Raw genomic sequence first — 20,762 nt, forward strand, 5'->3', positions numbered from 1 at the left:
TATCCAGTACTTTTTGGTATTTTCACCCACTGAGCCCCGAGCCAAGCTTTTGTTTTGGGCCCTCAGTTGCAGTGCTCCCCATTCAGGAAGCGTCATCTTTAGCCTTCCCTTTCCGAACATCTGCTGTAGTGTTTCACAGGCCCGCTGAGGAACAGACATGTTTCCCAAGTCATCCTTGATACCTGAGGCTCAGCTTCAGGCAGAAAAGCAAAAGTAAGCCCCAGAAATACTTTCTCATATCTGCTCTGCTCCTCACCAAAACATACAAGTGTCTTGTCAAACCGAAAGCTGGTACAAACTATTAGATGAAGAGCAAAGAAAGGAAGGTTTCGACTACTAGTTCAACCTGTTGCAAGACTAGCTGCATTTTCTACATTGCAGATATGTGAACATGTGCATCAACTCAAGTAGAGTTTTTCAGGCAACAGGCTACAATAGCTCCTTGCTTTGCTTGGAAAGTGGGACAGTGTATGCTGTGTACACACACACGGAAACAAACACTCCTACCCAGCAGGAAGTAAATTGACTGTCACACTATAAGCAGCAGTAGGGATCACCTGTATTGACCTCGCAGTCTCACATAATGCTCAGGAAGGAAGATAGCAACTCCATAAATGCACACACACATGGTTTCACACTGAAATAAAAAAAATATTTGTGTGATTTGTTTTTAAGTAAAAAATATTTACTAAAATATTTATAGTTCAGATGCACTTACAGTATGCGACTACATGTAAAGTTTTCACAGTGCATTCAACTCAGTTGCTGTGCTAAGCAGACATACAGATAGAAAAACAATAAGATAGAAGGATAGACATACAAATAGATAGATAGATAGATAGATAGATAGATAGATAGATAGATAGATAGATAGATAGATAGATAGATAGATAGATAGATAGATAGATAGATAGATAGATAGATAGATAGATAGATACTGACAAAAACACAAACGTACACACTTCAGAAATCCTTTCTCCTGTAGCCTCTGACACGGCATTCTGCGGGAGATCCAGAGTGCCCAGACAGGATATTTCACAGGTATTATCTCACATTTTCATTCCTGTGTGGCAAGAAGCCACACCAGTAGGCCTTGCCACTCTAATTCAGTTCTCAGCATTTCGTCTGTAAATAAATGCACCAGTAAGGGTCTTTCTAGAACTCGAAAACAGAGAGACATGTCTGCCTCTAGCTGGGCCACAGAAGTTTGCTTGTTTTCACATTACGGCTTTGTCTGCTTGCATGCTGCTCAGAAGTACGCATCTCGTCTCTTAGAGTATTGAGGAATAATAAAAAAGCTTTTGTTTTTCTATTTTGAACAGCACAAGATTTGCCACTCCCATCACAGTCTTACATGACAGTTTGAATTCCCTGAAAACTCAACACTACACAAGGTGTCAAATGAGACATTATTACAGAGCAGATTGTCTTTTCTAAACTTTCCCCTCACAACCCCCCTTAAGGAGGCTACGTTGTTGAAAGGGTTTGAAAAATTAATTCTTTTCCATTTTAATATTTAATATAAGTCATAATGTTAGGTTTTTTCTTGTTCTTCACTAGCTTCTCCTTGTCACAAAGCTGCCAGTGTATTAAGATGGAAATTTTGAGCTGTCAATCAAATCTCAAACAGGTCCACAGGACCCTCCCCTTGCACTCCGATCTGGCCCTCTTCTCTCATTACCATGGACGCCTCAACTCTCTACCTGTTCCTATGAGACCTAACTGCTCTTGGCAAAACATTCAGCTTTATACTCCGAAACAAAAGCACTTACGCCCACTGGGCCCTCCAGGGCCCTTCAGGAGAAGCCCGTTCTTCAATAAAAGCCCCTGATTATCACGCACATCTATCAGATTTTTTTCATGACTCTTCACCGAAACACGACAACAGTGTTAAAAGAGAAAGATGAAATATGCTGTGTGTCATTGAAGCATGTGATATCTCTTTTTAGTCTGGAAGTGAGGACACTGTGTAGTGGAGCAGCACTGACTGTTATATACCTTGTCGAGAAGGTGAGCAAGATGGCTTGTGTTCATGCCAATTGCACTGGTATGTGGGACCCAAATGTGGGATTTGGGTTAGTGTTCATATTGTCAGCCGCTTTTAATTTAGTTTTAGGACTGGTTTCAAGACGGGGCATAGCTTAAGCCAGGACTAGGTCTTAGTTAAATTTTATAAAAATGTCTTAGAAGAAAACGTTACAGGTGTGCAGCTTGAGACAGAACAATGTCCCTGACATATTTTAAGATATGTCAGAGCAAGATATTTTTAGTTGAGACAGCTCAAACATGCATTTTGGTCTAAGACTAGCCATAAAAGGGATAGTTCATCCAAAACTGAAAATTCTGTCATTAATTACACACCCTCATGTTGTTCCAAACCCGTAAGACCTCCGTTCATCTTCGGAACACAAATTGATGTATTTTTGATGGAATCTGAGAGCTCTCAGACCCTCCATAGACGTAGCAAGGAGATCGTTAAATTAATCCATTTGACATTAGTGGTTCAATCATAATTTTACGAAGCTATGAGAATACTTTTTGTGCGCACATCACCCTAGCACCATTTTGGAGAATATCCACTGGACGCAAACAGCGTATGCAGTTCTGTGTCAGATCGTAAAATTATGGTCGAACCCCTACGTTGTGATCGTGATCATGTAAGCACCCTTGCTGTCTATTGAGGGTCTGAGTGTTCTCAGATTTCATCAAAGATATCTTAATTTGTGTTCTGAAGATGAACGGAAGTCTTACGGGTTTGGAACGACATGCAGGTGAGTAATTACTGACAGAATTTTCATTTGTGGGTGAACTATCCCTTTAAGCCCTGTCTATGAAACCGGCGGTATGTATTTTATATTAGTCTTAGTCCTCTTTAGTTATTATCATATTTTGTCAACATTGTCCTGTTTTTGTTTAGCCAAGTTTTAGGTGACAAAATGTCATTTTAGTCTAGTTTTAGTCATTGAAAACATTCTTGTCATGCTGTATAATAGTAAAAGTGCAAAAAATAAAATAAAATAAAAAATAAAAAACATTGTTGTCATTTGAAACATTTATTTTTATATTTCAGGTATTGCACTTTTGCCAATAAGCACAAACCAACAGAATGTGAACTCATATGGATGGTTTATTTTACCTCATCTAGTGTACTGATTTATTATAGGCTATTTAATATATAAATTAATATCAAAGACTTAGCATGCGTCCCAATGTGCATACTATCCATCCTAAATTCTATGTGATATTAGCAATTTTCAATACTATTCATGGGAGATAGGGCGGATAGTATGTACATTGGGACGCAAGGTTAGATATGCACTCTCAGTCTATATTATAAAAACTTGTAAAAACAAACAAAAAATATTATAACAGTAAATTCCTAATAGTATTTCCAATAATTCTAAATTGCAATAATGTTTCTCTATTAAAACAACAGCAGTTGAGTAAGGGCATTTATTCAGCAACAACAATTACAAACAATATAGTCGAGATCTCATGACAGAACACAGTTTTCAGATAATCGTTGTCGCTTCAGCAATGAAGAGCAAATGCATGCACATGGTTGCCAGATTGCAAAACACCGGGCAGAAAATGTATCCTTTTAACAGAGAGGTTCTGATTTGGGGATATGAACCCTTGATATCTGGAAACTGCACACATGAAAGCTCAGACGCCTCGTGTCTCTTTTTCCGACGTAAATAAAGAGATATTTTTATAATTTTTATTTTTTTTAATATATTTTAGTCTCGTCTTTTATTGTCAGCAATATTGCATGTTGATATTGTCATAGTTATCGTTTATTGACCTTATTGTCATCGCATCATCATTTAGTTTAAGTCATGGGAAAAAGCTCATCAACAAACTTTTTCGTCATAGTTTTGGTTAACAAAATTAACACTAATTTGGGTATGACAGTGCAATGTACAAATGTTACATTTGTCTAATGCCTTTAAAGTGGGAAATGTGCATCAGTAGTAGCCTACCTTTTATTTAAACCTGCCAATTTTGTTATTTTCGAAATTTAAATTGATATTTTCTAAAATTATATTTGTAAACAACAGCTAGGCCATCTGATTATCGTCAGCCTTGCCAGTGAGTATTTCCATACATGACCTACATTGCTGTTATTGTACAACATCTTGATTTTGATCTTTGAAATTTTTGAAGACATTTTATTTTATTTACCATTTTTAAGTTCAGTTGTATATTTTCTGTTGTATTTTATTCATCTTGCAAAGTTTTTCTTTTTGTTTTGTTTTGTTCATCTAGGCCCTTTGAAAGTTTGCAAAAGCAGTGGTATTTGAATTGATCATTTTCGTTTTGTTTTGTTAAATATTTTGTTTTGCAAGCCCTTTGAAAATAAGCAGAGACCTCTAGTGGCATTTTAATAACAAATGTATGTTTTTTTTTTTTGGTTCATGTTGATAAGCCCAATAGATATATTTACAATTTTGCAGAAGCACCATAAAGGCATGTAAATTGTAAGTAAGTAAATAAATAAATAAATTGCCCATTTGAACATTTGCAAAGGGCTGTAGTGGCTTTCTAATTCAGTTAAAAAAAATTTGTTTTGTTTTTTTTAAGTGTGATTTCAGCAACCATGAACACAAAGATTGATGTCAGCCATTGAAAAGACCATGTTGGTCAACCATTAATGTGCTCACAATGAGCTTCATTCATGAAACACAAATACAATTCTTTGTAAATCATTCAGAAATCTATCCATGCATAAATTGCCACATTGAATTTGTGAACAGTTTTTAACTGATGTGCAAGGCTCTATGAGTGAATGTTCGAGTGAAAGATCACCTCAGCTGACCTATGTGTTTGATGACTCATGAAAACATGAGCTATTGTGAATATTCCAACACCATAAATTCAGCCTCGGACATATTCTAACATCTTACGCCCACTATGCCAATAAGAACAGGCCTCAGCTGAGAAATTCATGGCACATTTCTGTAATTACAGAATGTTATATTCCTGGCAGCGAGCGCTCTGTCCCCATCAGCATTCACACACACACACATTTACACACACTGCAGAGTGGCAGGACCTGGCTAGGCAAATCCCTTCTTGCCTCGGTGTGATTTAGTACTAATCGGCTTTTTATTACTCTCTGATTAACAATCCATCTACATTCACAGTGAGAGAGAGAGAGGGAGAGAGAGAGAGAGGGAGAGAGCGAAAATACAGAGAGGGTGAGAGTGAGAAAGACTACGTAAGAAGCCACGCTATTGTGCAACATCGCCGGCATTTCAGCAATCCAAAGAGGAAGTATGCAGCAGAGGGGAGAGAATGAGCAAATAAGAGACAGAGAGTGTCGAAAAGCAGAAAGAAGGAGAGGTGGAGAGGTAAGAGAGGCAGGAATTGAGAAATGTGCTGGCTGGGATTCAGAGACCCGGGCAGTAAAGCTCATCCAGAGAGAGGACACTTGCGGGGTGGAGCGTGAGACCAATGCTAATGTACAAAGCTGGAGCCAAACCTCTCATTCAATCATCACGGTCCATGCATGTCAAGCAGGCCTGGAAGTAAGGGGACAAAAAAAAGAAACTAACAAAAACAACAATAAAAACTCTAAAAACAGTCAATAGACGGGGTTAAAATTATAGACATCTGTGAAGAGAAATGGCAGAGTGGTTTTGTTTACAGCTGCTGCTTTGTTGCCATCTCCATGATGGTGAACGCACTGCAATTAATTCTGCCTGTGTTTCTACTCATCAAGCCTAAGTGAGCTATCTGAGGTGTAGGGGGAAAGAAAGCCGCAGTGGGGAGGGGTGAAGGCGTACATGAAAGGAATGCGTATGCGCTTGTGCTGAGAACTCACCCGCTGCCCTCATTCAATATAAATGAGTTAGTTTCAGTCAATTTCTGCTTGTGTTAAAGGGGCTGAGCAGCAGGACATTGTCGACCGGCATAGAGCATATGCAGATGCTATTGAGATTGTTATAGGATCACTTGATTAATGTGAAGAGAAAAAAGGCTGAGATTTTTCTTCTTTTTATCATTAATTTTAATGAGGCTTTTAGAAAATGATGCTATCCAGATTTTGGAACATGGACTCAAAAGATTTGCAAAAAAAAAAAAAAGGCAAAAGTGTTTTAAAATAAAACACACTACCATTTAAAAGTCAATCATTTGATCAAAAATATATCACAGTTTCCACAAAAATAATAGCAAATGTTTCTTGAGCACCAAATCATCCTATTAGAACGATTTGTGGAGGACCATGTGACAATAAAGACTGGAGTAATGGCTGCTGAAAATTCAGCTTTGAATTCACAATAATAAATGACATTTTGAAATATATAAAAAATAAAAGTTATTTTAAATTATAATAATATTTCACAATATTACTGTTTTTACAGTTTTTTTTTATCAATGAAATGCAGCCTTGGTGAGCATAAGAAAATTTTTTCACAATCTTACCGACTTCAAACTTTTGAAAGGTGTAATGTATCTGTAAACAAGATAATAAATAAAATATGCAAAAGCAAGAAATTGTTTGGAAAAAAAATAACTATTTGCAAGTGAAAACAAGTCATAATATCTTATGTAATTTTGCTTTTCAATTATGTGTACTAAAAAAAAAAAAGTTTGGATTATTTTTTATGAAAACCAAGACAAAAGACTTAAACGAGGTGTTTTTTATTTATTTATTTATTTTTTTATTTAATTTTTTTGTCGCAAAGAGCTCAAAATTGGCCATCGTTATGGTTGCCAAGATGAAACTTGGCTCACATTTTCTAATCTATTTTTGTGATTTGCCAGAACAGTTAGTAATATAGCCTCCTATTTGTTTTATTGAGTGTCCAGAGAGAGAAGATGCAAAGAAAAAGAGAGGAACAGAATGCAACTGCAAAAAGCTACAAAAATGGATCACAAAGTTGAGCATTTGAGTATTCCTATCAGCCATCGTCAGCAGTCTACCCCCCTCTTTGGGGCTCTAGGACAGCAGAAATGGATGGATGGAGTGAGGCATTATGGGAATTTGTTGAGCAAGCAGACAGACAACTGTTTTTTTAGGCAGTAGTCTCTCTTTTCTTTCGCCTGGCACATTATTATGACAGCACACCCAGTTGCTTCAGCTTCACTGCAATCTCTCTTCTTCTACAGGAGGCCAGGAAGGACAATTGTCCTCGATTTTGGTCTGCTGCCTGCAGCTGAAAATCTCACTTTGATTTGCATTGTAGTCCATGCCCAGAATGTAGAATGAAGCCTCTGACTCTTTGGAGAAGTCTGTATTATACTAAAACAATCATTTTGTATATTTTATTCTTTCCTTTGGAGTTGCAAAGAAATGTGTTATTATGTTTCTAAGCAATTGGATAAAAAAAAAAAAAAATGTTTTTCACCTTGAAGGTGCAATAGTAGAAGTCATAGTTTACACTGAAGGAGAAACCAGAACCATATTTAAAGTCCAGAATGTCACTGAGAATGTCACTAAAGAGCTGCCAGAACACCCTAGCATCATGACAGTGGGCAAACTTTGCTTGGATTTGTTTAAAAATGACTTGAATCTAGTTTCAGGATTTATGTCTGTCATGGGATCTTGACGCAAACCTCCATAATGATGTTCAGTCTTTAAATCTCTGAAAACATCTTCCAGTTCATTTTGATCTTTTTCCACAGGCTCCCAGAGGTCCGGATCTCAGACAACGGGCCTTATGAATGCCATGTAGGAATCTATGACCGAGCGACGCGGGAGAAGGTCGTCCTAGCATCAGGGAACGTCTTGCTCACAGTGATGTGTAAGTATAAATTCACTTCCAAAATGTTCTCTTCTCTATTTTCTCTTTATCAGGCTTGTGGAACAGCATGCACTAATCTGAAACCATCTTCAAACAAGAGGATGTAACTGCAGTATATTCAGAATTAAGTGGACTATAATTTGCTCAGATCGACTTTTGGCATTATGTAGTTGACAGGAAAGTGGTGGTGTTGCATCCAAAAGCTGACCCCCAATCTCTTTTGTTGTCCTTTAACTTATCGCCTGAGGTTTTGAAGTGCTTTATCCTGTGTTTGTTATTTGGAAGTCTGCCGTATTTTCTCTGTTAGAGCTTGGCAGGTTGGTCCAGAATGGGCTCATCATTAAGGCTGACTGTCTCCATGTGATAAGGACCTTTGAATGAGAGGTAGAGTAGCGTCTGTGTGTGTGTTTGTGCGTAATTCATAACACTTCACTTTGAACTTCCCCACTTGCTGCTTATATTCATGCTGTGCTGCAAAGCATCATTTGGGAAACTCTGAGGCGATGAAAATGCAAATATTACAAAGTGAGCTGATTTGCTTTTAATCGTTGTACGCATGTTCCCATCTCTTATTTATTTATTTTTTGGTAAGACTTTACAAGAGCTTCACTAACTTTCATAAATAAGGTATAAACAACTCTTATTAGAACATTATCTAATGCTTTGCAGATCGTAATTGTACAGTGAAATAGAGTAATTGTAAATGTTTAAATGTAAAATAACTTTGTATTATTCATGTTTGAAGATAATCTGCTACAGCATGGTTTCCCAAACGGGGGTTCAGGCAGAGTTGATGAGAAGCTGATAAATAATTATGTCAAATGTGAAATGAAAGATAAATAAATGGGGCTGCATGATAATTGCAAAATAGTTTCATGCTACTATCAAATAAAAGGCTGTAATTGAATTTAATAAATGTATAGTTTAATTTCATTGTTATAATTAAATATATTCTTTTTTTATTTTACAGTACAATTGTCATTTCCAACAGTAATATATTTCTAATTACAGTTAAAACATTATTTTTTAATTGGAGTTTAAACATACTACACATAATAAACATAATATTATTATTATTATTATTATTATTATCATCATCTTCAACATCAGAAATCCATTAACACAAAAATGCGTTGTTAAATTATTGAAATGGTCATTTAAATCTCATAGGGTACTTAAATATTTTAGATGCAATTGGTTCAGCTGGCAAAAAAAGTTTGGTAGGTTTTACCATTTATTTATTTATTATATTTATTTATGTATGCATTTTATTTTATTTATTTAAATTTTTTTTTTTTTGGATGACTGGCTGTTAGATAGCTCATAAGCAATTCTCTCTATCGCCAAATCAGCCGCCACAGAGGGATTATTTATTACTGCAATGTCTTGATTGATGCTTGAAGGCGTTTTCTTTCATGTGTTGCTTTAACAGCACCTCTGTGTCCATCTAAAACAAGGACCCCAGACACTCATGTACACTCTACACACTTCTATAGCCATTATCCAGGCACTAACACTAATGACAGCCAGCCTATCTGAATATGTCTTGGTTCACCCACTGGTCTGAGATGCAGCTTGGCATTAATAAGGAACCTCATCATTTTTTGTGTCATTGTTAAAATTAACAAATAAGAAAGTGTGTGGTCCTCAGGCTGATAGTTCAATCCTGGAAAGCTGCTGAGCTCTCTGATAAGCCAGACTGGAAGTCGGTGAAAAGCCCTAGAAGGGCTGATGTGAATAAATATACCCCTGAACAAAGAACGCACTTTCAGCCGAACACAACCCAGTATGAATGAATTACATGCCTGTCTGAAGCCTTGTTGATGGTAGAGTTGATGTTAATGGGATGCTCTTTATCAATGCGAGATGTTTTGAAGAATCTAGCTTGTAATTGGTTAGGAATCGAAGGAATGTGTGTGCGACTCATCTAGCTGACACTCGTAAATCCCTACACCTCTACAGGGGAAGAAGGATAGCCTCTAGCATTGTGGCTAATTGCCATCTAAGCTGAAACAGAATTATTCATAACCTATTAGTGTGGCAAGTTCACCGGGTAGAGGGGAGAAAAAAAAATCATGACGAGTGAGAGAATGAAATGAGTGAAAAAAGTTTATTAATAGGAAGCCTTGTGCGGACGGTTTTTTAATTTGCTAAAGGACGTCATAAATAAGAATGTTAATTTTAATGAATTTTTGCCTAGAAAATAATTTGCTTTTTAGGCCTAGAATTCAAAGTATTGGGGTCTCTGAGATTCGCCTTTATGCTAATTCAAAAGACTGGGTTGACTCTACCATGAACTTCAACTTTAGAGATGGTTTATTTTGGGAGGCAGTTTAATCAAGAACTTGAATGTCATATGAGACACATGAGCTTTGACACATTAGAATTCACCAGTGGTGGGCCGTCAGGGCCAGCAAAGCCTTCTCTGCTGGCCTAAACACTATCAGAATCACTGACTTAGTTTTAATATATATTTTTTCCATGAATGTGTATTAAATTATTTCCAATAGTCTATTCTCTTCATTTCATAGCTTTTATCTTGGTTGCGCTGCTTCCAGTAGTGTATGTTTATATTAGAGATTTATACAATCATATTTCAGCAATCGAGTTGTCAGAAAATCTGCCTAAGGCCTTCATAATCAACAGTGCAGGCGTCTGTAGCTTAAAATCAATGGCAATGAAACCGTTGTTTTAACCAATCAGATTTCGAGTTGGCAGCACCAGAGCCATTTAGCAGGCTTACGATAGCGTCAGCATTTTCTAGTCCTTTGACTGGATGCTCAGAGACCGCACTAGTCAAAGCTAGCAAACAGTATCACTGTAAATATTTTTTTTTTTCACAGTATTATCAATGTTTCTCATATTTCTTACCGTATATGCTGTGTACAGTGAGTTATTGTATATTTTCAGTGCATTCTGAAAAATATTCGCCTTCCGTAAATCTAAATAACCGTGAAAAACAAGCACACACCTCCTCAGCACCGGCGCTGTAAAAGAGTCATCGTGAAGAGGAAAATGCACTAGACTAGAGTATGGTAGGTTAAATTTCATTTTTGACATTTTTTATTGCTTTATGCGTTGTGTTCTATTGTTATTTGCAAGATATAAAGCCAGGTTTAACTTTCCGTAAGAATATCTCAGTTTCCCGAGTCGAGCTGTATTAACGGGTCTTTTCTCCGGCCGCAGTGCCGCTGGCAGAGGCAGATCGATGGGAGACTCGGCGTGAAGATGAGAGTCCTAGGTGTACGTTAAAACACATGTATACACTTTTCTTCATTGTCTTTTATTTTTTTTTTATGTTACTTGCTCGCTTTCCCGGTAAAGCTGCGCTAACTAGTATTTTCCTCCTGCAGCGCACTGGCAGACCGACGGCGAGACTCGCAAAGATGAAAAGCAGTAAGAGTTCGTTAAATTGTTAGGTCAACTTTAAAACACATGTAATCGCATTATTTGTTTTATACCAATGTTATCTGTAAGGTATAAGTACGTTTGAGTTTATAAATGTCTGTTAGAACATTGGGTGGACTCTATTTGTTTTATTTTGTCAGGTTAATTCTTCAGCTAGAGATGATTGCGTTGCGCAGCTGCAGAAACTTGTTGAATTGTGTTAATTGGGTTTCTTGCTTTAGTAATAGCATTCATTCTTGCTACATAAGATACCTGTCTGTGATGCAATGCCCTGTTACATTGCATTTCTGTGTAATATTTTTGATTTCTAAAGCCGTGGCATCATTATGATGGTATTAACCTGTTAACCTTCGCCCCCCATTGTGGGCCTCACAGGTGAAAATAACCTACCTAAATTAAAATGGTAACAGTTCCTGGCAAAGTGTGCAACACAAACAAATGAGGTATCTTTGGAAAGAAGACACTGTAGGCTTTACTATCCATCATCCAGTGTTGATAATGCTCAAAAAGATAAAAAGTTATAGACACTGACGTGCCTTGAAAAATATTTTTCCACACTGAATGTTTTTTATTTCATATACAAATACATGAAATAAGTCCTGGGGCAATCCAGAAAAGTAATGGATTGAAAGCCACGTGTCTCATAAGTTTATATTTCAAATTTTAAGAAGATACCATGAAAAATGAGATTCCTGCAATATTTTTTCTGAAACTATTTATAGTCCTCCCAGCCCCCCTGTTTGAGGAAAAATAACCACCAAATGGTGGATTAATTCATGAAGGATGCCAATGAAGGCCTAGGTGTAAAATGCACGGCCTGCCACTGAAATTCACTAAAGCCCATAGTATGCTTCGGTTTTGCATATGAACACAGGTGCTTGACACATAAGTTATGACCAATAAAAAAACATACTGTACTTGTTTATAGAGTTTCAGGTATCTATTTACCCCCTCACACAAGCTCAATGCTGGCATCTGCAGTACTTTGTTGTTATGTCTCTTTCTCAACTGTGAAACAACGGACCTGGCCAGTGTTGCCACCTTGTGGACCAACTCATTAGTGCAAAAGAAAATTAAAGCCACGGTTAGAAATGTTATAGGTACACCATATTAATGATGAAAATTACTTTACAGTAGTCAGCATGTAAAAACAAAGTATAATTTAGTCTTAATAAATCACTAATGGCACCATTTATTTGCTCATGCTGTATGCATTTTATTTGACAAATAATTTCTTTTGATGAAGAATGTTCATCAATTCAAGCATTATCAACAGAAAATATGCATGTTGCTTTCAATTGGAAACAATGGTGTTACATGAAGATTTGATAATTGAATAACAGAATTTTGTGAATTAACTTCATTTAAATAGAAATGGGCATTTTTGCATTGAAAAGAAGAGCGTGATTTCATTTCAATTCTTACAGCAATATTTCAGTGCATTTTGCAGCTGGTTAAACTGTTTTGCAGGCTGTTAGCAGATACGCCATTGGTTTTGTAGGAAAATATTGTTTAGGGATTTGCCGCTGTGTGTATGTAGGTCAGGAAGTCATTGGCAAATGGCACAGGAAAGTGGCACAACACATGTATGCAGCCATACATAGCTGCATGCTTTGATGTTATCTTTCTGTAGAACCATTTTCATGACCTTTCTGTGATATACAAGGGAAATTAGCATTCCCCCTTTTTGTCGGTGTTGAAAATGTGCTCTGTTCTCCCGCTACCGATGTTTGTCCTGTCATTTGCGGCTGTGGGGCCATCGATTGCCTTATCATCGACAAACAGACATGTCCTCATCTCATTATAATGATGATGTTTGTTCTTGCTCATTTCATAATACGTCTGATTCACATATCTCCAACTGCATTTGCCAACACATCACAGACTGACAGGCCCCCTGTGTCAACTTTTACTTGTGTATACTTCTTGCAATTTATTTATGTGAAATTGATGCATATAATTCATTTCTTGAGGCTAAACTGTATGCTAAACTGCAGCATTTGAAGTAGCATTTAATACCAGAAGAGATGACCTTAGACAAACCTGTGACGTAAGTCAATTGAGCAAGTAATTAGTTCAATTAAATCCTATATTCAGTAAAAGTAGTCCCGCTGGCTATAAAGGCTTAAAGTTGAAAAGGCTCAGCTGAATTAAGACTAATTAATTTATTTTGTCCACTACCACCTTTTAATTGTCATGAAGCAAATTTAATGAACCAAGTGTAATTGAGAAGAAGACAGTGTAGCCAAGTAAAAGGGTTAGAAAAGTGTGCTCCGGGTTACATATTATACAGTCCCTCCTGGATTTTCGCCGGATTTTTCTCTGATTTTTGCGGCCTAAAATGACTGGTTTTGCAGTGGCTTTCCTAAAATTTTGCGGTGATATTTGCGGCATTTCTTATAGTTTTGCGGTGAAAATATACCATTGACAACATTCTTCTAACATTGTTATATCTTTTCTGACTTCAAAAACCATTATAGGGCTCCAGACTAACATTTGAGGACACCAGTGCCATTAAGTTCTACAGAAGGTTGCACAAGCACCTGACAGTAAAGCACTCACCCCAATCGCACATGTACACTGTAAAAAATGTGACCGTAAATTCACAGTAAATTACAGGCTACTAGTTGCATTACTTTTTACAATTTTTACAGTAAATGATTATGAAATGACAGCTGTATACTGTGACTTCACAGTAGTTATTCCATACTGTTATTTAGCAGTATGCTCCTGTAGAATTGCTGAATTTAGCTGTGAAGTCACAGTTAATGCCATCAGATTATTGCAATTTAGCAGTATTTTGCTGTAGAAATACTGTGTAAACTGTAATAGTAACCAATAGTAACCAGTATTGTGTTTTTAATTTACTATAACATTTTATGGTAATTAAAAACATTTAATTTAAAATTTACTTAATTTTTTATAAAATACTTTAATTTGTACAGTATTTTATCTGTTAACCCATTCAATAACCTATAACACTGGAAAGATATGTTCAATTCAAATAAACAAAAATAATCAACTGTACACATTTATTTTGCAGTTTAATAAATTCTGTCTAAACTTTCCAGCAAAGAGGTTCAGACGGTCATGCTTCTCTCCATTGAACCAGGCCACACTATAGAACATATTCAGTGATCATCTTACTGCATGACTAGCTTAACACAAAGCCAGAGTTGAGTTTGTCCATTTTGGCATTAGAACATTGCTTACACACTAGATTGACATCCATTCAAAGTCAATGAGTTTCCTGATCAGTGTACAGACTTGCTGGTTGATATGTCCTCTCAGCCGTCTCTGGATTGATGCCCAAGAAGTACCTATAAACAAAAAGGCAGAGAGGAAAGCTGTTAGTTTCTTTCAGGTTGGATGAAAAATGTGTCAGTTCCCAGTCACCACATTCAGTGGGTCACTGCTGTTGCAGTACAGACCAAAATGTTACAGAACAAGAAGATATTAACCCTAACCATAGCAGCAGCTTAAAAACATTTCCATCACAAACACACAGTCAAGAACAGTCCTGCAACAAAGTAGAGGTGTGTGATTTATCCAGTCAGAGCATTTGCACACAACTGTGTACATCACTTTATATGTACTGTTTGCAGAGGATGGAGCATCCTTTTAAAAACAGCTTCCTCTCTGGTCTCCAGCACAGCTTGTTTGAGGGGTCGTCACCACTTGGCTGCTGTGGTCCTGTGCGGCTAGCAAAATCCCAACACATCCAAACATTCCTTGTTTAACCCACCAAATAAAAAACAAGCCCTCAAGTATAATGTTATGTAGAAAGTACCTTTGGTAAATTCCAGAGAGCAAGAAGCATCTTCAGCATACTTCAAACTGACCGTCCAATGTCAGCATCCATGCCCTCATCTTCATTGTGTCACCTGGAACAGAAACAAATATACCGGTTTTCTCCCAATAAGTTAGTATACAGCCTATTAAGATAAGATATATTGTGTATATATTATTTATCTCGTATAAGATGCATTTGGTTGATTTTGCTGCAGTGAAGCGCTTCAATGTAGTACTACGGTGATTATCTCTTCAGCGTGCAGCGTGAGCAGTACAAATAACAATGCAGACTATTAATAACTATGACTGGGACTGTCATATAAATAACATTATAATGAGAACACTATTATAATAAAACGCTGTGAATGTGTAAAGTTCAGTTGCCAACTTGCCGTGTTTCTGCATGTTGTTGCTTGAAAAACGCATCCACAAAAGGAGTTCATTCAGAGCTGCGCAGACACGTTCATGCTTTCAGGGCACTTTGTGCAGATAGCCTACAAGTCGTAATATAATGTTATGTTTTATAAATAATGAAGCGTATTCTATATGAGATAAATGATGAGTTAAATACCATTGATTATAAACCTGCTATCAAATGTTTAATACTACTGGTCATCTTCAGCACGCACAGCTCAAAACAGAAATGCAGAACATTAATCAGTCCTATACATAACGTTATAATGAGAGCACTATTGTAAAAAATGTTGTGAATTCTGACGTTTAAAGCTATCTTTTAATCAAAACATAAAACATTATTTTTGGATCTGTGAGGCGTCTGTAACTCATTTTCCCTGTGGCTTAACTCTATGACTGTCGAATGTCTGACTAGACTCTTACTAATGTATCCCCCGTCCCGCCCCCAAACATATGATTATGATCATAGCATAACATATGATCATAGCATCTGCAATGAGCACTGTTTACTTGTAGGCAGAGTTTTATGTAAGAAACGTAACATTTTCTGTTGGTCATGACAGCAGTTATTCATCAAATGATGAAGAAGAACAAGCACACTTTTTGTATTTAAGTCAAGTCGTGACGTATTGTCAAGTATGGTGACCCATACTCGAAATTGGTGCTCTGCGTTTAACCCATCCAAGTGCACACACACAGCAGTGAGTAGTGAACAAATGCACACACACATACACACACACACCGTGAACACACACCCGGAGCAGTGGGCAGCCATGCTGCAGCGCCCGGGGAGCAATTGGGGGTTCGGTGCCTTGCTCAAGGGCACCTCAGTCGTGGTATTGAGGGTGGAGAGCGCGCTGGACATTCCCTCCCCCCACCTACAATTCCTGCCGGCCGGGGGCTCGAACTCGCAACCTTTCGATTACGAGTCCGACTCTCTAACCATTAGGCCACGACTTCCCCGCTATTTTATGAGCCGACTCAGAAGCGATGCTGTAGAAAGGTTGTATAGTACGTTAAATTGCAGTGGGTTCTTTTGTAATCTAGCTCTCTGGTCTTCATGATGGAGAATGTGAGGTGCAAATTGTGTTCAGCACAAATTTTCTGGGTGTGCTTGCACTGTTACCTGATTTACATAATTCCTTTAGTGAACCAGGCATTAAAACAGCACAGACAGTGCATAAAAACAAACAACACTATCAATGTGTGAGCAACTCATTCTTAGTGAATTTCCCCCCTAGGGTACAAAAGCAATCAAGGATCGTCCCTTGCTAATTCAAGTCTTTTGGTTACCATTAAAGATCTTTAAACATGGGGATAGGCTACACTGTTAGCAAACAGGTCTTTAGGAGAGAAATTGCATGTACAAAACTTATTTGTCTTTTTAGTTCAGTTTAGCGAAGACTGTAAAATATTCAAAGTGCCAAACCCATCTATATATGTCCACATTTTGCGTTCACATCACGTAACTGTGTGAATACTTTGTTTTAACCTTTGCAGAGTGCGAGGAGGTAATTGAGAGGACATCCTTCATGAGACATGAGGTCCTTATATTTATATACACATTCAAAAAAGAGACAACGAGAGAGCTGGAAGCAAAGAGAACGATGAGCCGTGGGGTGCTTGGGGAGCAATTACTCCTTCATCCCATAAACTGGTATTCACTTCAATTACGGCGCCCAACTTTAATCAAGCAGTGTGTATATATAGCCGTGCAGCTTTTATAAATGGAGGAATTAATGACACCTTGCTGCAGCACAAACATGAAGGAGTTTGGAGACTGTGTTTGGTGCAGGAACAGCTGCGGTGGAAGTGGAGGGGGGGTTTGATAGATAGCTGTAGAGCATCTGTGAGAGTTTGTGTGTGTGCACGCACATTGATCCTCATATGTTTGGGCCCAGACCAAGAGACCCAGGCCTTGTCCTGAGACCATGGAAGGATGTCAGTGCCAAAAGGCCAGGATATTGCTCTTGAGGACAATGTATCCATCATATTCATCTCCGAGCATAACGTCCACAAGGTTACCATGGGGCTCCAGTCCTCTGTCTTCATCTGGCTTCTAAGCAACTCATTATTCTAAATCCGCGAGGTTCAATGTTCCCTGTTCCCTTGAAAGGCCACCGGGTCATCGTTCGGACATCCCAGCTGGATCCTACCTTTCTCATCATAAAATGAGTGGTTTGAAAAGTATCTGAACAGAATGATAACATTTATAAAAGCTTAATTTTAGACATGATGTCTGACCTCCTGCCATTAGTTCTTTGATGGTGGAAAGATCTTTTTTGCAGTTGTTTTGAAAGCTTAGCAGGAGTCTCATTGAAAAGAAAGAGATGCTTTTGAAAAACCAATAAATTATTAAATCCGTCTGAGGGAGAACACACAAAAAAAGGAGCGATAAGGGAAAATAAACAACCATCAACTTTTTGTTGGATTTCCAAATTAACTCTTGCCTGTGTGTTAAACTTAACACATGGGTGTTAAACTGTTAAACTGTGTGCCTCTTAAATTAAACTAAAAATGTTGTGATCCGTTTCCTTACAAATTTGAGGTCTTCAGACAACATGTGTTTGGTGCCTTGTCAGTTCAAAGCCTCTGAAATAGTGAAGAGGTGAGCTTTAATCATTTGTGCCGTTGCTACACTATGACCTGTCACCTGTCCCAGTCCACACAGATCATTTGGCTTTTGTGTTGCTAAGAGAAAGCGTGAGGAGAACTGAGCGGTATAAACATCAGTCGCGACCAGAGGTCACATCATGAGGGTGCTTGCTCCTGAGAGTAGACAGTTAATATATCTCCACTCGGATACAGTACAAGTATTTGATGATTTTGTAGAGAGCAAATGAAGATGTTGCAGGCTTCAGCAATAACTGTATTATCTCTTGATTCTATTAGTTTCTGTGGAGTAGTTGTTTGTCACGTTATGAAATAAAAGGAGTAAAATAAGAGGGCTTTTTCAAATTTTACATTGACTGAATGTGTTATTTTTAATCTATTTGTACCAGCTGATGTAAAATTTTTAATAATTTAAATATTGTTATTTCCTATTTTTATATGTATATTACCTATCATCACTAACGTTCACTATCATCAAAACCTATGTATAGTTATCCTATATTAAATTATTATTATTATTTTAATCTGTATTGGTCAACATTGTTTATTTACTTGCTGAAATGTTCTAATTTCTTACTTTTTATATATATTTTGTAGATCACTTTTACCATCATTTAATGCTTGTATGCATTAATTGTGGCTAATTGAAAGCGGCTCACTTCTGGTTAGGAAACAATGTAAACGTGCTTTTGCATTTGAAGGCCAGAGGTATTAATCGATCTTTGACCATCTGATTGTATCAAGGGTAGAATGAACCTGGGGAGTGTTCAGTAGCCGCAATCCACCTGACATTATGGCTATATGAAGTGATATCAAACCCTCTTTCTCTTTTAATTAGAAGATGATTCATTAACCCCCGATTACAGCACTACAGAGAACTGAATGCTGGATTTTCATGTAAAGGATAATGTACAGACAAGAGTCAATTGATGTAAAATAACCCCAAAGAGGCTCAGGGTTTTTAATTACCCAGAAGGGGATTTTTTTTATTACCTTGAACCGACTCGCTCCCTCTACTTTTGCTCCTTTATTGCAGGTTTTCATGCATTGTAGTAATTAGTGGTTGAAACAACTAAAAATGTGCATGTTATTAATTATAAAGCACTATAGAGGCGCATCTGTGCATTTTATGTCATGACTGCATTTCATCCAGTGGCCGGTAAACAGCAGACATTATGCAGATAGCAGCACTTGCAACCAATCAAAGTGAAGTAAGGGCCACTATATGGGCTCTATTCTATGGGTTTTGTTTAAATATCTAACATACAAGCAAACAATTAAAATCAAGTGTGAAATCATCCCCTCCACAAGCACAATAGCTTAATGAGCATTTATAACACAAGCATTTATAAATGGGCCAGCAGGCCCTGAAGTGCTCGCAGATGTCGTAGCAATGTCGGTGGTCCCCGTGTCATTTTATACCATGTATTCAAGTGTTCTCTTGACTTCTCACTTTAAGTATAGAGGAGCCAAAAGAATGACACAATGCATTTGCTTTCCCATGCTGCGCTATTGTTTTGCAGATTACATTAGGAGTGAGTGTGCAATGCCTGTAGAGGATCTGCTATTATTTTCCCTGCATGAACTGAGAGCTGTTTATTAGAGTCTGGATGGATGCACTCCTGTGCATGATTGATTGTTGCTCAGCAAATGATGCCCAGCATGGTCAAGGCATTTGACCAAATGTGTACTTGAATTTGAAAAGAATAGAACTTTTATTATTCTGTAACCCTGTTAGTCATCTAGGTAATGTATGTTTTAGAAAATTACAGCTGCTGCCATCCACAGCAGGACGGGCACTTGAGTTTTGTTTAAAAATATTAGTGAAAGTTTCACACATTTTGTAGCCTTCTCTGAAGTGAACTTGAGGCCGTCACTGCATGCAATCGCGCTAAGACAAGCCATTTATTTTAATAGACAAAGAAACTTAGTTGATCTGAAAAGCACTAATAACTAATTCAGTAATGGAAATTTAGTTTACTTGGGGCCCATGACTCATGGTCAAAAAGTTAAAATGTATATTTGTTGTAGCCATTAAAGAAAATTAGTATTTGTCAAAAAAATAAATAAATTAATATTCATTTTAAATAATGTTTTGTTTTGTTTTTTCACACGTTACAGCATAACAGTGTAGCAAATGAAAAAATTTGAAAATTTACAATCAAATGACTCTTCTGGGGTTCTCATTAGGGAGTCATTTTCAAAACTGAATCAGTGTCTGAACTGACTGACTCAATCATTAGTCATTTTCAGTCATGGTCCATTCTAAATGGACCATTGTTTTGGTTTTGGGTAACTACAAAATGATTCAATTAGCTAATGGATTAACCTGAATACTTAATATTCTCCTGGTCTTTTGATCGATTTATTGATTGTCCCATTTCATACCTTTTACTGAGCCGGATAGCATAATTAATCTATTTGCATTTTCAGTTAGTCGTCAGTTGGCAAGTTGGTCTAACACTAAATGGTTAATTTTTTTCAGCATTATGTTTTAATAAGGACAAGTGGTTTGGATAATAAATGGGTGCTAACACATTTTCAACATTTCGAGTTGTGTAAATGAACATAGCCTTCATTAATAAATGCTATCAAAATTATTATTTGTCAGTTCAGGATATCTAAGTGAACTGCTGACTGCTTTGCCCCAAACCAAACTTTAAATTCAATGACAGTAAGTTGAAATAATAAACATACCTTTAAACATTTTTTTTTTTCTCTGTGTAGATTCTCAAAACAAGAACTCATCTGGTCTCTTTGTAAGCTGTGTTGAGCAAGTCAAGA

General features: G+C 37.2%; 1 protein-coding gene across 1 annotated transcript in view; it reads left to right on the forward strand.

Moving 5' to 3' along the window:
* Positions 1-20,762, forward strand: part of igsf21a (immunoglobin superfamily, member 21a) — a 240,935-nt gene that overhangs the window by 158,338 nt on the left and 61,835 nt on the right. The window contains exon 4 of the mRNA XM_079396363.1: positions 7,633-7,751. Coding sequence (XP_079252489.1) covers positions 7,633-7,751 — 119 coding nt within the window. The remainder of the gene's footprint in view (positions 1-7,632; positions 7,752-20,762) is intronic.

This window comes from Barbus barbus (genome assembly GCF_936440315.1).
Source record: "Barbus barbus genome assembly, chromosome: 37".
Classification (NCBI taxonomy): Eukaryota; Metazoa; Chordata; class Actinopteri; order Cypriniformes; family Cyprinidae; genus Barbus; species Barbus barbus.